This window comes from Scomber japonicus, chromosome 12 (assembly GCF_027409825.1).
Source record: "Scomber japonicus isolate fScoJap1 chromosome 12, fScoJap1.pri, whole genome shotgun sequence".
Classification (NCBI taxonomy): Eukaryota; Metazoa; Chordata; class Actinopteri; order Scombriformes; family Scombridae; genus Scomber; species Scomber japonicus.
In genome coordinates, this window is record NC_070589.1 from 17,549,560 (window position 1) to 17,568,496 (window position 18,937).

General features: G+C 38.3%; 1 protein-coding gene across 1 annotated transcript in view; it reads right to left on the reverse strand.

Annotated features, from left to right (window-relative positions):
• The window catches only part of tnr (tenascin R (restrictin, janusin)), a 126,455-nt gene that overhangs the window by 103,001 nt on the left and 4,517 nt on the right, over positions 1–18,937 (reverse strand). Inside the window, exon 2 of the mRNA XM_053330721.1 lies at positions 17,780–17,837. Coding sequence (XP_053186696.1) covers positions 17,780–17,837 — 58 coding nt within the window. The remainder of the gene's footprint in view (positions 1–17,779; positions 17,838–18,937) is intronic.

Consider the following 18,937-nt stretch of genomic DNA (forward strand, 5'->3'; position numbering starts at 1 on the left):
ACAGTCAAGGAAATGAAATGTGCGTCCTGGTAATATGTTTTTAATAAAATCTAAGTGCAGCACAGAGAGACTCTCCTGCTAGCTGCTGAGAGTGCATCCAAAGGTTTGAGCACATTGGATGGTAAAGGAGGAAATGTAGAGATGCTGGTGCATCTGTTTAATACAATAGTTTCACCAACTTTGCAGCATATAACACCAGAGCTGAAAGCTCAGTCGCTCTGTGTCACGCTGTTCCATCACAGTTATGTATTTAGGTCATTTAAAGACATGACTCTAAAAATGTACAGCCTGTCATGCTGTCATGATGTGTTACTCTGTGTACAATGAAGTGGCTTTATAAAAAAACAACAAACATGACAAATGCGACTCAAGGGACTCAGGGACTTATCAACTGATACTTCGACTCAACAACTTTTAGGAGCAGCCCTAATAACAACAATTCACTTCATTCTGAAACCTAAAATTAAACTCCATTAAGCAAATTAAAGTGCAGTATAACTGTATCTTATCTAAATGTAGACATATACTGTACATACTGTATGAGAAAATCGGGTTAAACCCTACGTTACTTTTCATTTTCAGAGGGTGTTCATACCTATAGTTCGTTTGCTCTTGTCAGAATCAGAGCATGAGTTGGTAAAGTTGGTCCATTTTCCACTTGGCTCAGTTTCTTCTTACACAGACAAATATCCAAGACCAAACTGCATTGCCACAAGCCACATGAGAATGCTCACTCTACTCATTGGTCAGAACATAAACATAGAGAGAAGGTCCTGAAGATGCTCCTATGCCAAATTTTAAAAATGTAACTTTGTTGTGCTGGTCCAGGTCGGATTCTATTCGACCTCGATTCACACTCTGGCTAGTTGCTATCAACCTATGATTTTTCCTTGCAAAGCAAGCCTGGGTATGGAAGCTGTTCAGCTCAAACCTGTATTCATTGTAGTTGGGTCTGATCATTAATCATCAATCATCAAAACCACTGACAGGCAAAGTATATAATATTGATGATCTTGTAAAAAAAAAAAAAAAAAAAAAAAAAAAAATGTGATGGATCGATGACTGGGTCAACACATCTCAAAAACAGCTCTTGTGGGGTATTCCCAGTATGCAGTGGTCAGTACCTATCAAAAGTGGTCCAAGGAAGGAAAACCAATGAACGTGCAACAGGGCACCCAAGGCTCATACATGCACATGAAAGCTAACCCATTGGGTCATTTCTCAGAAGAGCTAACGTAGCACAAATTGCTGAAAAGGTTAATGCTGACTATGAAAGACTGGTGTCAGAACACACAGTGCATTGCTGCTTGCTGTGTATGGGACAGTGTAGCCGCAGACCTGTGAGAGAGTCCATGCTGACTATCCACTGCTGGAAGCACCTACAATGGGCATGTGAGCATCAGAAGTGAACCACAGAGCAATGGAAGAAGGTGGCCTCGTCTGATGTATCACCTTTTCTTTTAGATCATGTGGACAGCTGGGTGCATGTGCATTGTTTACTGTACCTGGGAAATAGATGGCATGCACTATGGGAAGAAGGCAAGCCGGCAGTGTAATGCTCTGAGTGATGGTCTGCTGGATCCTGGCGTTTATGTGGATGTTACTTTGACATGTACTACCTATCTAAACATTGTTGCAGACCGATACTGGCATGAAATTCAAAAATTATGTCTCTGGTAGACTAATCATACTCAAAATGAAGCAAAATTAGAAAATGTAGGTGTAGCTCTAATAGCTGTGTGGTATTACAATACTGCAAAAATGTTTTAGTAATAATCATAATTTGTTTAATGATCACATTTTTACACAAGACAGGTATCTGAAAAGGAGAAATTAAGGTTAAAAGGAATGTTAAAGGCTACAGCTGTGACTTTGATAACAATGGTGAGATGAAAGTGTAAAACACTAGACTTGCAGCCCAAATCTGATATCTGTATCATCTAAATTGGTATAAGAAGTTACTATATCTGGACAGCAAGAAAAATAAACAGAAACAGATTACTGCAAATTAAATGTATACTCCATTTATAAGTAGTATAAAATTAAATTTGTGGTTGGTCATGTTGGTCTGGAGGCTGTAAAAACAAATCACTGATGAGGTAATCAAACACCTGAGATCATTTCTGTCCAAATGGCTACACCAGAAACTAACAATGAAAAAGGAGGACAAGATAGTGATCACAAAACATTTAACAATCTTGGGGCCTGATTTACTAACGTAGCGCACTGAGGTTTGCGTCTTTCAACTATGCAAGATAGTACGTCCTGTCCATTTAGTACGTTTGCCTATAAATAAAACCTTTGACCGACAGCACACTGCGCACAGATGACTTTTGTCACTGTAAAGAGGAGGAGATGGAGGCACAATGACAGAATAGTGTAATATTTTGGAGTGGAATGTTTTTGGTTTTACTAACAGCATTGACTTTGTCACAAATACTCTACTACTTTTTAATAACTCACTTTTCTTGTTAACCTCTTCCACTAGAACCTGATCACATTTCATTTTGCGCTAACAGCTTTCTGCTCATCAAAACTCTCCATTAATACACACAAAACCCTCATTTAAATACTGCTGTCTCCACCCTGTTGCACCTGTTATCATTTACGCAGTTATTCTGAGTAGACCACCCGCAAAACACATGCAAATGAAATATTACACTGTGCACGCAATTTAGTACCCTTTTATTTGGGATCTTAGTTAATCAGACCCTTGATGTAGTGTCTGTGTACAATATCAAATTTATAACAACTTATTAATACTATGGTGTAATAGTGGATCTGTAAATGAATATATTGGTCAAATGTGCTGTTGTTTGATGTAATAATGAACAACTTGAAGGTTTTAAATAAAGGCCTCACCACGTAAAGAAACATCAGTGTGAGGTATACTGTCAGGTTGCTGTTTCAAGCTTGTTTTGACTGTTGAATCAGTCCTTTAACATAGCATAAAACTGGTATAAAGCCAAACCCTAAATTGATTGTGAGGTAGCACAGATGCATGTTTGACTGTATGACTGCTGCATATGAACCACATCCTTTTATTTCGGATAACAGACTTTCCAATAATTCTAGGATATGGGCCTGCTTGCCAATGAGCAAAACTGCTTTTGGAAACTGAGTGTGCTTTGATAAAAGTTTTTCTATTACCTCAGTTATTCAAGCAAAACCAGTGAATCAACTTTGCATGTTTCATTGATTCCCGGAACCTTTTCATGGGTTTAAAAGTCATCTGCTTGAATACAGATTAATATTTTTAGCCAGTAAGCCAATAAGGCTATAGGAAATGTCTAAAACAGTGGTGTAAAGCAGGGGTATATACTCTCTCCATTATCATACCCAGTATGTGTAGGTATGTACATATTTATAAATGTTTGTTTTTTTAACTAAACCTCCTCTGTATTAATTTGAAAATGATGGTATCCATCATTCTTTATTTCACATTGAATATAACTGAAACATTGCTTTATATTTACAACTTCAAATATTATTTAATACAATAAAACATGACAATGACAATTGTAGCACAGCTTTTGGAAGCAATAACTGCAGTCAAGTACTATCTGTAACTCTGAATAAGATTTCTCCACTTCTCCACTGGTAGTTTGGCCCAGTTGTCTTGAGCAAACTGCTCCACTTCTTTTGGGTTTGATGGGTGCTGTCTCCCAACTGCAAACAACAACTCGCTCCACAGATGTTCAATGGGATTCAGATCAGGACTCATCGTAGGCTACTTCAGAACAGTCCAATGTTTTCTTCTCATCCACTCTTGAATGCTTTTTGATGCATGTTTGCGATCATTATCCTGCTGGAAGACCCCTGCAACTAAGTCACAGCTTTTTGACACTGAGCCATATTTTTCGCTCCAAAATTCCTTGATTTCATTGTGCCCTGCACAGATTCAAGGCACCCATTGCCTGAAGTTTTCCTTGGTTCTTTCTCGACCATTTGAGCAATCTTTTTGTTCAATCTCAGTTCAATTTCCTTTTGCAACAACATTCAGATATGTTGGCTACAGTTCTGCGGGCCTTAAACTTTCTAATAATGTTGGCAACAACGGTCATAGGAACATCAAATTCTTTGAAGATGGTCCTGTAACCGTTATGTTGACCATGCTTGCTTGTTACGGTTTTTATAATGTCTTCAGACCACTCTCTAGTTTTCCTTCTATTTTTCATGTTAAAAACGATGCACTCAGTGGCACCGAACAGAGTGGGCCTGATTTACTAAGATCCCAAATAGTGGTTACTAAATTGTGTGCACGGTGCAATAGATTGCACGTTTCGTTTGCGTGTGTTTTGTGGGTGATCTACTAAGAATAACTGCGTAAATGAAAACAGGTGCAACAGGGTGGAGACAGCAGTATTTAAATCAGGGTTTTGCGTGTCTGAGAGTTTGGATGTGATCAGGTTCTAGTGGAAGAGGTTAACAAATATATTGAGTTATAACAAAAACAAATATTACCAGAAAAACTGATATATGGGAGAGTATTTGTGACAAAGTCAATGCTGTTAGTAAAACCAAAAATATTCCACTCCAAAATTATTAACACAGGTGGAAAAAAGCCGTCCTGTACGTATTCTGTCATTGTGCCTCCGTCTCCTCCTCTCCACAGTAACAGTAGTCATCTGTGTGCAGTGATCAGCTGGTTAATAACTGCCCTTCAAAGATATTATTTATAGACGCAGTTAGCGTCAGTAAAATTACCTTCAGGTTTGGTAAATCACAATGCGTGTGCTAAATAACATATTTGCATTTTGTCCTCCCTGTATTTTGCACACTGGGGTTGAAACGCCCCACATTACATATTCATTATGGCAAACGTACTAAATGGACAGCGTGTATTATCTTACACAGTTGAAAGACGCAAACCTCAGTGTGATGCGTTAGTAGATCAGCTTGCACATTTTTTGCGTGTGATGTCAAGTTTGCCCACGTTTTTACACACGCAGACCTTTAGTAAATCAGGCCCAGTGAGTACTTTTCTCCTTTTAAACAGGCTGCATGAGTGATTTTAAGGTTGAAAACTCCTGTGGTACTAGTTAAAACATAATAGTCTGCTTAAAGTATCATTACACATCCAGTAATTCTTAAAACCTCTAAAGGGTATCAATAATATCATCCAGCCTATTGTAAAATGTCTTTGTAGGATAAGCGTGAGTTCAGTTATTCTCACAACTTTTTGTTTTGTTCTACTGCAAACTAAACATAGACCTGCATTGATAATAAAATACATTTGAATTTCAACACTGTTTAAGGAGAATGGTGCATTATTTTAACAAAATGTAAGGGTACCAATGATTCTGGCCACATCTGTATCTATTATATATTATGGGTGGTGTTGTAATGAATCCTGATAAAAGACAAATAGTTAATAAACACACTATGTCTAAGCATAGCTAAGAATGCTGTCATTAAGTAAGCAGCAACATAATTATATAGTAGCACTTATGTTGTATATGTTGCTGTATGAACAAATGTTGAAATTGTAGTAGGCTTTTTTTACCTAATTTAATTTGTGTAATTTACTCTGCATGCATATATTTATGTGTATGAAAATTGGTATGTATTTAATACTCTTTTACAATTTATACATTTTTATGTATCAACTGATAACAGTTCATTTGTATTACATCACTTGTGATTTTGTATGTATTCTTTTTTTTTTCCTTTACTCCTTTTTTCCTTGTAAAACACTTTATAATCTCAGGTTTGAACAGACCTACTGTTAATAAAATATGTTTTTATTAGTATCATTACAAAGGTATGGATACATTACATCATGTGGACCATAGCATTAAGTAACATAGTTTTGAATGCTGCAATTACTTTGTGTTCATGGCATTAAGAACATAATCTTTGCTTTGTATTGAGCCACTTCTTAAAGAACAGCACACTAAATGAGACACATGGTGTGACTCATGAGCTTGTAACTACTGTATGTTGAGATGTCTGTCTTGTCTAGATGTGTGATGTATAGCAGCCAACTTGATGTAATGATATAGCAATAAACTCAGATTTAAAACACCCAAATGTAATCTTCAACAAAAACATATTAAAAATGTAGACTCACTTCTCGTGTCTTGTGAGACTCCCTCTCTCACATGGGTTGCCTATTTCTTTGCTGTCATCTTGCTTCAATGATATTTGTTATACAGAGAACAGAGATCAAGAGTGCTTCTGCATCGATTCCTTTGCTTTGTTATGACAATAAATTCTGCTTCAGTGCTCACTGCTAAATGAAGAAGCCACACGTACTCTCCTGCACGCATACACTCACTGACACACCACGACAGATAGCCATGAGCACATAACTTGATACAAGATCATTTGTTATTTTGAGACTATTGATTTGTGAGTTACGCAATAAAACAAGTCTCTTTCAGAAGCATCTCAACAGCAATCAATTTTAACAGGCACTCCCATTCATTGCATTCTAATGATATGATCAATATATCTTCCAAGATGCTGACTACAGAGAAATAGTGTCATTATCCCAAGAAGAATACAGAAATACAAAAAAAAACCCATGACAAATATGACAAAAACACTACTGTGAGATGACATTGTTTTATATGTGAGGTTCCTGAGACGGAGGCTGTGGAAGCACACAGTTCCCCTGAATACCATCCATCATCCAAACATCGAGAAAAAAGACGAATACATTATTCTATTTTTAGGGAGGTATTACTACATTGTGAGGTTACAATATGCCTCCATTATCCAGCTAAAAAAATGGTCCTGTTGATATGTAAGGCAGTGAATTATCCTATCAGCAGGGAACGTCATTTACAGATGGGGTCACAAGTAATGGAAAGGCATTTTCACCAGGGGCTGTTTTCCATGCAGGATAGCTACACACTGCCAGCTCAACTAGGACAAATGGCTGCCTCTTGCCCAAATCACTACAGTAACCTAAAGTAGCCCCAGCTGAGGGCTCGGATGGCTAAATATTTCCCCTGGCACAGTACTGTCTGAACAACCTGCAGTAAAGTACATCAGGTTTCATCAAGCCCTCTTTTTAAAGAATGTGCTACATGAATTTAGGTGCATTTTTTCAGTCAGAAGTTTTAAGAGTACAGATTAAACTTAAATCAGATCCAGGCATAGGTACTTTATTTGTCACACATACAGTTGTACAGTGAAATTCGATCCCTGGATTTAACCCATCCTAATTATTAGGAGCAGGAGGCAGCTACTGTGCAGCGCCCGGGGACCAACTCCAGTTCTATGTCAGTGCCTTTGGTCAAGGGCACTGACAGGAGAATTAACCTAACAGACATGTTTTTGATGATGAGAGGAAACCATCACTAGAGCGGTAAACATACAAATTCCACACAGAAAGGCCCTGCCCCAGCCGGCAATTGAACCCAAAATCTTCTTGCTTTAAGGCAACACTACTAACCATTGAGCCATTGTGCTGCCAATGTGATAAAGAAAGAATCCCCTCGCTCAGATAAAATAGTCTGCAGACTCTTAGGGCCCCATTTTAACGATCTATAGCGCATGGCATGAAGCGTAGCACAAGTACCTTTGGGGTGGGTCCAAATCCACTTTGCTATTTAACGGCAGAAAAATGGTCACTGCGCCAGGCGTTAGAATAGGGCCCAAGACCTGTTCTTTTTTTTGTTTGTCAGTAGCACAATCGCTTTCCTCTGCCTCAAAATAGCAACGCAACACTGATGCGCCTGACCACAACTCATTTTGAGATCAACGCGCCCATAGGCGCACAGACTGGTGCAAGTGCATTTGCTATTTAGACACAGTGGGCGCAGGGCGAGAAAATGACAACTGCTCCGGGGGAAACTAACAAAGACACATGCACCACGCGCGCCATCCGCTGTGCGCAGACCACAAGATGGGGCCCTTAATGTTGGTAATAGTGGAAAAAGTGATGGGGGTGGACATTCACACACCAGTGTCAGTAGCTGGAAGACACTATAGCTGCTGGGTGGTTGATGATCTCCAAATTGAGAGAGAGAGAGAGAGAGAGAGAGAGAGACAGACAGACAGACAGACAGACAGACAGACAGAGAGAAGAGGGCTGAAAGCTGACTGGATGATATGATATAAAGTTAGTGAGGTATTGAAAAAGTTTTTTAAACGTTTTGTTTTTTTTCTTGTATTGTAAGATGAATGAATAATAGTAAATCAGAAAACATGTGAATGGAACACAGCCAAGAGGTGCACTGTAACAGTTTAGTTAGGTGTAGAGAGTTAGGGTAAAAACAGAGACATGTAAGAATGGAGTATTCAAGCTAATCCCAAAACCATCCAGAAACCAATAAGTAGTTCTTGTAATTGCAATTACAATGAATCTAAATCCAACATAAACCACTTTAACTCACACCTAGCTTTTAAAATGATGTTCACAGGAGGAATTTTAGTGTTAGACACTGCTTTTGCTGTAACATGACGTTTATGTCAAGACAATTTGGGTTTAGATGTCATAAACTGAGCAAGAGTGACGTCCTGACCTGCTAATGTGGGTTCTTTGGGAGCAATGCAAACAGATTACACAGCATTTAAATCACCAAGGTGGTTCATTTAATTTCATTCCTTACACTTGCAGTAAATGCCCATACAGTACACCATGTAGTTGGTGCTACACTATAGGAAAAAACCTAAGAAAAAAATCTATGTCAAGACCCATGAGACCAGCAAGAGTCCCACAGTTACAGAGACCTATAACTGGGGCTTTAAAGTAAACTTTTTAAGTACATTTATAGAATGATGTATTCATTCTTACTTAAATTGTTGGTGCCGCCTACTTGATTATAACTTGTCTCTCTAAACCTTGACTTGTATTATAAGACAGATTCACAATAAAACATGTTAATATGTTCTAATGTTTGGTAATTTTCCTTGATTTTTGTGCTTCTACAGCTCAAGAGGCATTCACACCGGTACTTAGAGCTGTCCACTTGTGATCGGATTACTGAGGACGCATTTTAAGACCAGGTGTTAACAGAGCCACCTGGGACTCGGTCATTAACAACTTGGACAGCTGTCGCAAGCTCCAAGAAACCAAAGCAGAGCACAGTAACTACACTTACTGTGGTTTGCCTCAGTTTTTGGTTGGATTTTATTTTTTTAATTTTTGCATTAAGTTTTCTCTATGATAGATTAAGACTGAATTTAGACAATTAGTTACAAGATAAAACACCCCTTTAAAAGTTGACTTTCAGTCATTATTGGGTACTTTTAATTAGCAACAGTAATTATTGGCTTAACTCAAAAAGCAAACAAAAAGCTTCACATGGTTTAACACACACACACCCAGCGCACACACAGTTGCTATTCATTGTAATTTACAATGGCATTTCATGTATTCAGTGATTTTACATTTAATGTTTCAAGCAGCTATTTAAACTTGTTGTCAAATAGAACATGGAGCAAAACAGAAGAAGTACTGTTTACACAGATTTTTTAAGAAATGCACTTGTCATAAATGTCAAAAATGCAAAGCATGTATTCGGTGCCTCTTTTCCATACATGAGGAGTAAACTGCACCCAGTGCAACATTATAAAGCAAATTAAAGCTTGCTTTGAATTAAAATTGTGAATGGTTTTAACTAGATAATGAGAGCCTCTTAACAGTTAAGCAGTAAAGCAAGTAATTGCTTTTTCATGGACTCAGATTTTGAATTTATATCATGTGGTGAGACTAACAAAAGCCAATCACATGGATAGCAATTAAACTCTTCAGTGAACTTCTGACATGGTTCAGTTCCACAGTAATCACATAACCTATTGTGATCCATACTTAATTTCCTGTCAGCATGTCAATGATGTTTTCTGTATGCGTTGTAGCTAAAGTTTTGTTAAAGCCATGTACAGCTGCCATGTACAGCACCAACAACAAATCACAAAGCCAAGCTTTCCATTTCTGATCTTTAACACAGGGCTCTCTGGACTCTAGTGTACCAGTGTCCAAACTTTATTCCACAACTCTTTCCCACTACATAGAAACTTCAAGTAAAGTGATGCATTCTCTTTGAGCACTGAACATTGTTGAGAATACACCTGAGAAGATAACATTAGTGATGATCAAAAATACAGCTGTTAAACTACAATGTAAAAGTACTTAAGGAAACTATATGTTTCATATTCAACACTAAGCTTTCTTGTCATGTGCAGCTATAGTTGCCAGGAGCAGGTTGTTGTATTTATGTCACATTAGCACTTACATGTTAACAGGTTAGTTACTAATTATTGTCATACTGTACACATTAAAGCAACTATAATCGACATTTTTGTAATAACAGTGTATGAAATGCCAATGCATAATTACAATTATCACCTGACTCAGCATCTCCTCTCAGCTTTGTTGTGAGTTTCAGCACATTGCTTAGCTGTCTGAACTTTACTGTTTTGATTCACTCAACTGCTCTCACAGTGTTGATTTCAGCTGCAGCAAACAGACACAGGTAGGGCCTAGCTGGTGAACATAATCTAGTTGGTAGAAATGAAAATGAAGAGGCAACAGAGAGCGAATGTTGGACATTCATCCGTTGGCCAGAGATATGACTTAAAAAAAATGTAAAATCTTAATACATCATGTCATGCAGAAACTTAGAGGATTAATCACACATCACATCACAAAAAAAAGCAAAAAACAACTGTGATTTATGGACAAAACATACATAAATACACACATGTGCACAAACAGGATATATACTAAAGTAAATGCTACAATATGTATAGATAGATTCCTTTTATTCCTTTATTGTCATTGTATAAAATACAACGAAATTCAAAACCCAAGGCAGAGAACAGAGCTCAATTAAAAAGTAATAAATAGTAAAATAATAATACAATATAGGATTGCTAGAATATATCAATTATGCCCATTTCTTTTTTTTTTAAGTTTCAGGAATTGTCAACAAGAACAGAATGACTGCTCTGGTATTAAAAAGTGTGATGTACACTTCTGAAGCCCATCATTATGTTGGGTTTAGGAAATAAAGAGTTTACTTCCAGTCTGCACACCAGAGTTGAGTCAAATAAAAGGGGGACCCAATAAATCCTTTTGATTTCCTGTTGTTTCCATTTTCGAGTCAGTCTGAGTCACTCTGTGACCGCACCCATATGGTGGCCTGCCCAACAGCAAGAACAGATTGCATTACCGAACTGGTCACAGCGAACGGTTGCTGGTAACAAGTTGCTACGCCTCTTTGACCCCTGTTTGTGTGCTGATACGTTTGCCTGAATTTCTACATGGACTCTGTATTTGTGAATTTGTGCGTGTGAGTGTGCTCGAGTGTGTGACCCCAAGTGACTTGTTTCCAATAAGGAAATGAAATCCATTGTGAGATTTTTTCCCCCTCAGCGAGCCATTTTCTTTTATTACTTCACCTGCACTTCCTTGAGCCACTGGGTGTGCTCCCACGCTGCACCCAACTCCCAGACAAGCATCGGCAGCATCTATCTTGTGGACAGAAGTGCTGAGTGGCTATTACTTCTCAGTAGACCACATAAAAACCACAGCAATTAAATGCTATTGGGCCATTCGACTTTGTCTTTTTAGAAGAGAAAAAAAGGGAAGGGAGACAGGAGTGAGAGAAGAAAGGCAGAGAAGAAAGTGGGGGTGAAAGCAAGAAAATGAGAGCTTCAACAGATGCTGCTTAACAGAGAAAAAGATCTTTATGTTAGTCGTTTGAAATGGAGATGAAGGGATTTAAAAGCGTGAAAGCAGCTATGAAATTATACCTGATTACATACAGTACCTGTTCTCAAATGGACATGAGAGAGCTCTTTAACTGAGGTGCAATGGTAAGTAAAAGTAGACTGCAGCATGGGAGTTACAATAAGGTCCTCAGTTTAACTAGATTTATGGTTAAAGTGATTCTGCTACAGCTGCATTGCTGTTCCGCCCTCCAGACGGAAGCTTAAATCATATTCCGCCCTCTTCAGACTGCTCAACTGAGACTCTCTTTTCGAGTTGTGTCTTTTTAAGTCTATTTCACAAAGCTGAAGAAAATGGCCAGTGCCAATGCAATTACAGGATATAAATCTGGTAAATGTGGTACGATGAGCATTGCGTTTCTGTTGGTGATGAAGTTATTACCCTCAGAGGCAACATAGCAAATGAAAAATAGTTTTTTACCTACCAAAAGTTGACAAGGATAATCATACTGGATGACAACACAGATTAGAACAGATGTTGGCCAGCAACTGATGAGAGTTCCTTCACCAGTAAAGTCATTGTCCAATTATTGATCTGAATATTGTGAATATACTGTTTCAACCCCTATTTCTGTTTGTCTTTGTCCCACTGACCACACCATCAACTCTATGTGTCCCACTGACCACACCATCAACTCTGTGTGTCCCACTGACCACACCATCAACTCTGTGTGTCCCACTAACCACACAGCTCTGCAGTCAATTCTACAATCTAAAAAACTGAAGATAACAAGTAAAACTATGATTTTCTCATGAAATGCTTGGTAATCAATAAATCATTTATTTCACAATTCATTCCCAGGGTTGGAAGTCAAAGTGAAAGCACAAGGACAGATTCTTCAGTAGACAACACAATACCAAACATAATGAGTAACTTCACTCTTGTATTTCACATGGTGTATCATTTCACTAGGTTCAACAATTACTAACAGCTAGAGAGAATGTGACATGTTATGTTGTTCCCATCAAAAATAAGGCCAGCTTTGCAACGTATCTAGTTATCATTGTGTCAATTCTGTCCATCAAGCCACCAAAATAACCTACAAAATAAGTCTCGGTAAAAATACATCTCATCTTACACTGAATGTAAAAAGAACTGTTAAAAAATTGTCAAAAAACAGATAAATGGCTAAAGGCTCAATAGTCAGTACAAAAGGAAAGCTATAAATCTCACTTTCACTCCCACCAAAGCTGTCATTAGGAAGATTAGACTAGTTTTATTTTTTTTTTTTATGGAGAATGAACAAAAGTATCTCACATTAAATATGTGTCTTTATATTGTTTAGTTTATGCTCCTACTTCACACTTCTGGCATAGTAACATGTTGTTGTACAAAGAAATGCTAACATGCCATTAATAAAAATAACATTTGAGAATAATATCCTCATCATTGATTAATAATGTAATTTTAAAGTTAGAAAATTCTTCTTGAAGTCTTGAAGCGCCAAAATACACTGTCTTCCCTTTTTCTCCATGTTGTTTGATTAAATTTCAGTTTTATGTATTTCTAGTTTAATTTCTAGTAAAATCTAAATCTAAAGTTAACTTAAAAAGCTTGGTTTTTCTCAGCGTGATGTAGTGACAACATTATTGACAAAACTACAGTCAATCCTGCTACTGTTGTTGCTGCCACAATGGAAGACCGCTCCCATTCATCACGACCTGTCTACGTACGTTCCAGATGACTAAAAATAAACGTCTCCAGCCTCTCAGTAATCAGGATGCGGACGCAGGTACACTGCAGAGAAAAAAGCATGACAAGCAGTGAACTAACACCGAAAATTACAAATGGCTTCTTGTCTCATTACCCAAGCAAATCACATTAAGATATCCTTCAGAGGCCTAATATAGATGCTGTGCTGTGTGGCCTCACTCATACAATCAGTCATTCTATCCGTCTTTCTGTTCGTCTGCCTGTTTTCTCAACATTTCTCTGTTCTTGCCCCTTTTACTTTTTGTCCTTTTGCCTTTCAGTGCTTCTGTATGTCTCTGACTGGGCCTCCTCTGTCTTTGTCACTTTCTCTCTCTGCTGACCAGATATATTCAAATGGAAGTTAAGGCCAGAGCATTGCATTATTCAAACCCCTCACAGGAACAGAAGTTAGGAATAATGACAGGCAAATTCCCATTAAAGCAGGCCATTTGCTGAGACAACAAATGAAGACACAGTAAAGCAGGTAAGAGGATACGGCACTCAAGAGAGCAGTTAACACATTCACATGTCTAACAGAGCTTGAGGCATTTTTCTTTTAAATAATCGTATTTTTAACACAAAATTTCAAGTTTAATTCTCTTTTGTGTATTGTTTTAACAATACACAACAGAAGATATACAGTTTATCTGCAGGAAAAAAACTCATATTTGGCCTGGGTACAACTGGTAGCTAGGAGCGACCAAGATTGACAGATTTGACTTTCTAACACCCGCTCCACAGTTAGTGTAGGCTAACATGTGCTGTGGGATCACAGAGCAAAACCAAATGGCCAGTTAGCTGTCAAGCACTGAGCCTGCTGTGAACCTCAGTGGAAATACCTGTCACATCACACATTTAATGTGGAGAAGCAAGAGGCTGGAACTGATGTGCCGTGTATTGCCAAGCTGCCTTAGAGCGTACACTGATTGATCCCTTAGAGTCACAACACTGTTGCTTCATGAGATCTGGATCCTGCCTATTTTTATGAAAAATGCAAACATGGATGTTCAAACTTAAGGTGATCAGCTGTAATTTTTTTACATACCAGTTTGAGTGGTAGGGTGTGGCTGGATAGATGCTTTAGAAAGGTGGTTTACCTAAAGCTTATGTTTAGGCAGAGCACAATCTCTGTGAAGAATACACAATCCCTCTCTCCAAATTTCCTGCCTGTCTTCATACTATCAAGTGCCCAGTGAAGGCCATAATGCAAAAAGAAAATCTTAACAAGAGTGACAAACATGACATAGTGACATTTGTCAAAATAGTAGGATTTGAGAGCACTCTCTATATATTTTTACTTCTTTAGCCTTTCTAGAAATAAATTGCAGTGGTTCTTTATGTTGGATTAAACAAGCAAGTTGTCTTATGTCGATGCTTACATGTTTTTTGCACCTGACATGTCACTAATGCAATGTTGGCAAAAGTCATTAAGGGATAATTAAGGTGTGTATTGAATAGTGGCATCACCTAAGATTTTGTTACAAAAAAATATCGAAAGAAAGTAACTGATTTATTGTGGCTCTCTCCCTGACCTTTTGACATAGTGATCTGTTTAGACCATGGGGAGGGAAGTCTTGTGATTTCATCCAATGAGAACAAACAGATTGCCAATAGCCTTTGGCCATCTCGATGCGCAAGTAAGCACACTGTTTCCCCCAGCCAGATCGATCCATCTCGATTAGGCTGCCCGGGGCCAAAAGGAATGCAGTGGCTGTTCTATCCTTCAGATACGCAGACCTTCTCATTTAACGCATGCTCCCATAAAAATTCACAAACACACTCGTATGCACACACGCATCCCTGCTTAAACACAAAAAAATATACTGATGTCACTGACATCTTAGACACACAGACGCCATTCGTCCCGTGGCATTTAGCAAAAACGTCAAATAGTGTAGAGCCCTGCTAAAAATCAATGGGCATTTGCAACAATCAATGGCTGTGTTCCTATGAGAAGTAATTAGAAAGGCAAACATGCAGCCGCACCTCCTTCCTCTTCTCTGCCTACCACTGTGAGAGCCAGTCTTAGAGCTGCTTCACTGTGGGGGTCAAAACAGAGTTTAATACAGCAAGGATGTTTCTAAGTAAGGATTAAATACATAGCATAGTGTATTCCTAATATGTTATTGCTGCAACAATGAAAAGGATTAGAACATTTTTAAAAGAATTGCAGAAAAGCTGTATGTCTTGCCTCTCTTGTGAAGAAACAAATTACTTTTTATTTCATAGATGCCAGGTCACCATAACAGTTATTTACTGTTTAGCTGCCTAATTCAAAGCCTCGGTCCAAGTTGTGCTCCGCTGTGTTCATAACTGTGACTGTTAGCTTGTACTTAGCAACATGATTGTGTGAGTACCTGCTTTGGTCTGACATGGCTGTTGGCAGGTTTTTTAATGGACTGTAATTCTGGCTGCAACCTGAAATCCTTCGCGTCGACCTTTAGAGCATGTTCAGACAATCCAAAGCAACATTTTATGTTACAGGCTTTAGTCACTCGTGCTCCATCCACCAGATGTTTTCACTTATGTTGTGGGATTGTTTAGGGACTGATAAGCTCTCTTTTATGGACAGTGTGGGCATATAAACACTGTGATTGATAGGCCTTTCTCACAGCACTGATATTTTGACTTGTTGTAGTAGGAAACATACAGGTGTCATAGTGAGTCAGCATGCACGATACCCTAAAACTGAAGCAGCTAAAAGGAATTCGGCCATGATTCATGTTATTTATATATGTGCTTTTCCTACTGTAACATATCAAAAAGGCCCTATTTTACATCTCCCTCTCCTATTTGTTGTGTCTTTAAAGGCAGGGCAGGGTCTTAGTAGTAGAGTTTGACTAGAGGACTAATCAGCCAGGGTGATTGCAAACACCTGTGTGAGTGTGGGATAAGACTTGGGATAAGCCAGTTTTGCAAAGGGATGGATCAATGCACTCCTTCAGACTTTCTTCTTTTCTTCATTTCTCCTTACTTAGCTTCCTCACATCCTGTTTTCACCCTTACAATGATTTGGTCTTCTCATCTGAACAATTTCTCTGAATTAATGTTGATCACTTGTTATAATTATTAGTTTTTATTTATCTTAAATTTAATTTTCTCCATCTATCTATATATTTATCTTTTGCATGCCTACTTCCATTTTATCTTCTCTACCTATCTCCCTAGTCTATCTATACACCAGCAATCAACATAGTATCTACTGTACGAAATGTTTGTACCTATGTATCCTGTCTACCTGCCTCATGTTGTACAGTAGACAGTACAGATACACACACAGATAGACACACTTAAATCAAATCAACAAAAGAAAATATGCTGCAAGGCAAACCGTGCGGTGCAGATTCGTCACTTTATACTTTGTTTATTAATTTTCTACAACTCTGAGAAGGCTTGTCTGCCTCGGGCCCTCTATGCAGCTAAAGAGAAAACTGTGCATTTTGTTTCTGGTTGAGGGACAGAATAGAGGAGTGTCGCAGCATATTATCCTTGAATTTACTGTATCCAAGACTACTGTATCTCACCAAAATCAGTCACATGGAAAGAGATGAGACAGAGCTGATGAGCAAAAATGTGCAGTAGAAACTTATATATAAATAATGAGAGAATCAAATCTTGAGTAAAAAGGATTTAACCTTGTGTGCTGCTGAATGGTGAATGGCACACAGTTTACATATTTACCTTGCTGGTGGAGTTGAAAGTTAATGCATTGCTTCACTAGAGTCAGAAACACAAAAAACCCATTGCAAGAAGAGGAATGTTTTCTGTAGATCATTGAGATATGTAGCACACAGCTATTGGAACAGCTCCTAAAGTATGTGCTCCAATGCTAATAGAGCTAAAGAGGGTATACAAGAACTCTGAGAGATAGCAAATGGACATTGGCTTATCTTAAAAAAAATGTCCAGCCAGGCTTCACGCCGAAAACCCAAGCTGTGATAATATAAACGGGTTTCAGAAGACCTCAAAGAATGACTGATAGAAGGTCTGCAGCCCCGATCAAAGCATCCTAAATATGCACGTTGAAAAGCAAACATAATGTGTTGTTTTTTCATGTTTTGAAGTCATGTCAAGCACAATACCAGCGTTGCTTTACATTGCAGAGAGGAGTGAAAATGATGCACTCATATACACACATCAGATTATGGGCACTTTTGGGGACATACCATAAACTTAAATTCATTTCTTAGAGACTTACCATAACCCTAACCACTGACCCAGAAATAAGCGTTTTCTCAACTGGGAACACGGTTCTCGCCCCCAGTTGGATAAGCTGTGTACAGTTAACTGGTCCTAAGTCTGAAATTCATCCCCGAATGTAGCCTACGACAGACCACACACCCACACAGAGACAGGCACAAAGGCATGCTGTAGCAAGCATTAGAGGCTGCAACTCACCTTGAGAGCACCAGCCGGGGCAGATCCTTTTGGTATTGGTCTTCTGGGTTGCAGGCAGCTGTCAAAAGACAGGAGAGAGGTGAAAGATGTTTTAAACATGTAGTCTTTTGAGCCTGCTTGGGCTTTTTCTTTCATCAGTTAAAGCTGGTGAGGACAGAGACACTAAAGAATCCAATAATTCCTTTATGATCCACAAAAGATAATGAAGGTGCCTTGTTGCATACAGTATACAATCCTTCTCATACTGCCACCAACCCCATTTACACACATACACACCACTTTTACACGTCATACAGCAGCAGTCATTATAATGTAAAAATGTATACAAATGTATCACAACAAATCAATGATACTCAACATACTGTATTGAGGCAGGGACAAAGAGCTGATGAAATCTTGCAGTTTTCATCTTACTTACTAATATCCTGGCCATGTGACTTAACCCAGACTTTTAAATTATGGGATGAATATGGTGATTTAGGATGTTGTGCATTTAAATTAAACAGAGGTCAGTGATAAATCATGCTGATGACCGCTGCTCGATTCTAATGAGCTTTCTTGCTGTCTTAAGTGTACTTTGGTACAATCCTTAACATGCATATTCTCATACATACACATCACTATAAAGACATTGTTATGCCCCTAGAAAAGGTGTGATTTGTTTATTTTGGTAATCATAGCAACATAGAAGCAGTGCATGCTGGGAGACAGACAGGAAGTAAATTCACCATGTAACCATCAGCTACAGTTGTGTGAGCACCGTCATCAGCTCTTCAGTTAGTAGGCTATTCTTCCTCTCTCTTTGCTGAGCCAATGTCTTTGCACAAGATTCCCAGTAAACTTCATGGAAATTAATCATCTGTGTCCTGGAGTTTTTTTGGGAATGTTTAAGCTGAAATGGAAACATAGCCCATGACAGACGTATAACAAGGTTCAAAAACGGGCAGCAATAATCCATTATAAATCTTTCACTCTAAGCACTGTCAACACTGCAAGCAAATATTCTACAAGCATTGAACCTGAGTTAATTAGCATGTATAATGGTTTAAGAAGACACTAGACAAGAGTCTCATTTTAGACTAGAGACATGAGCCAGTGCTTGATACAGACTCTTGATAAAGACAGTGGACACAGGCACAATTTGTGTGCTGCATGTGT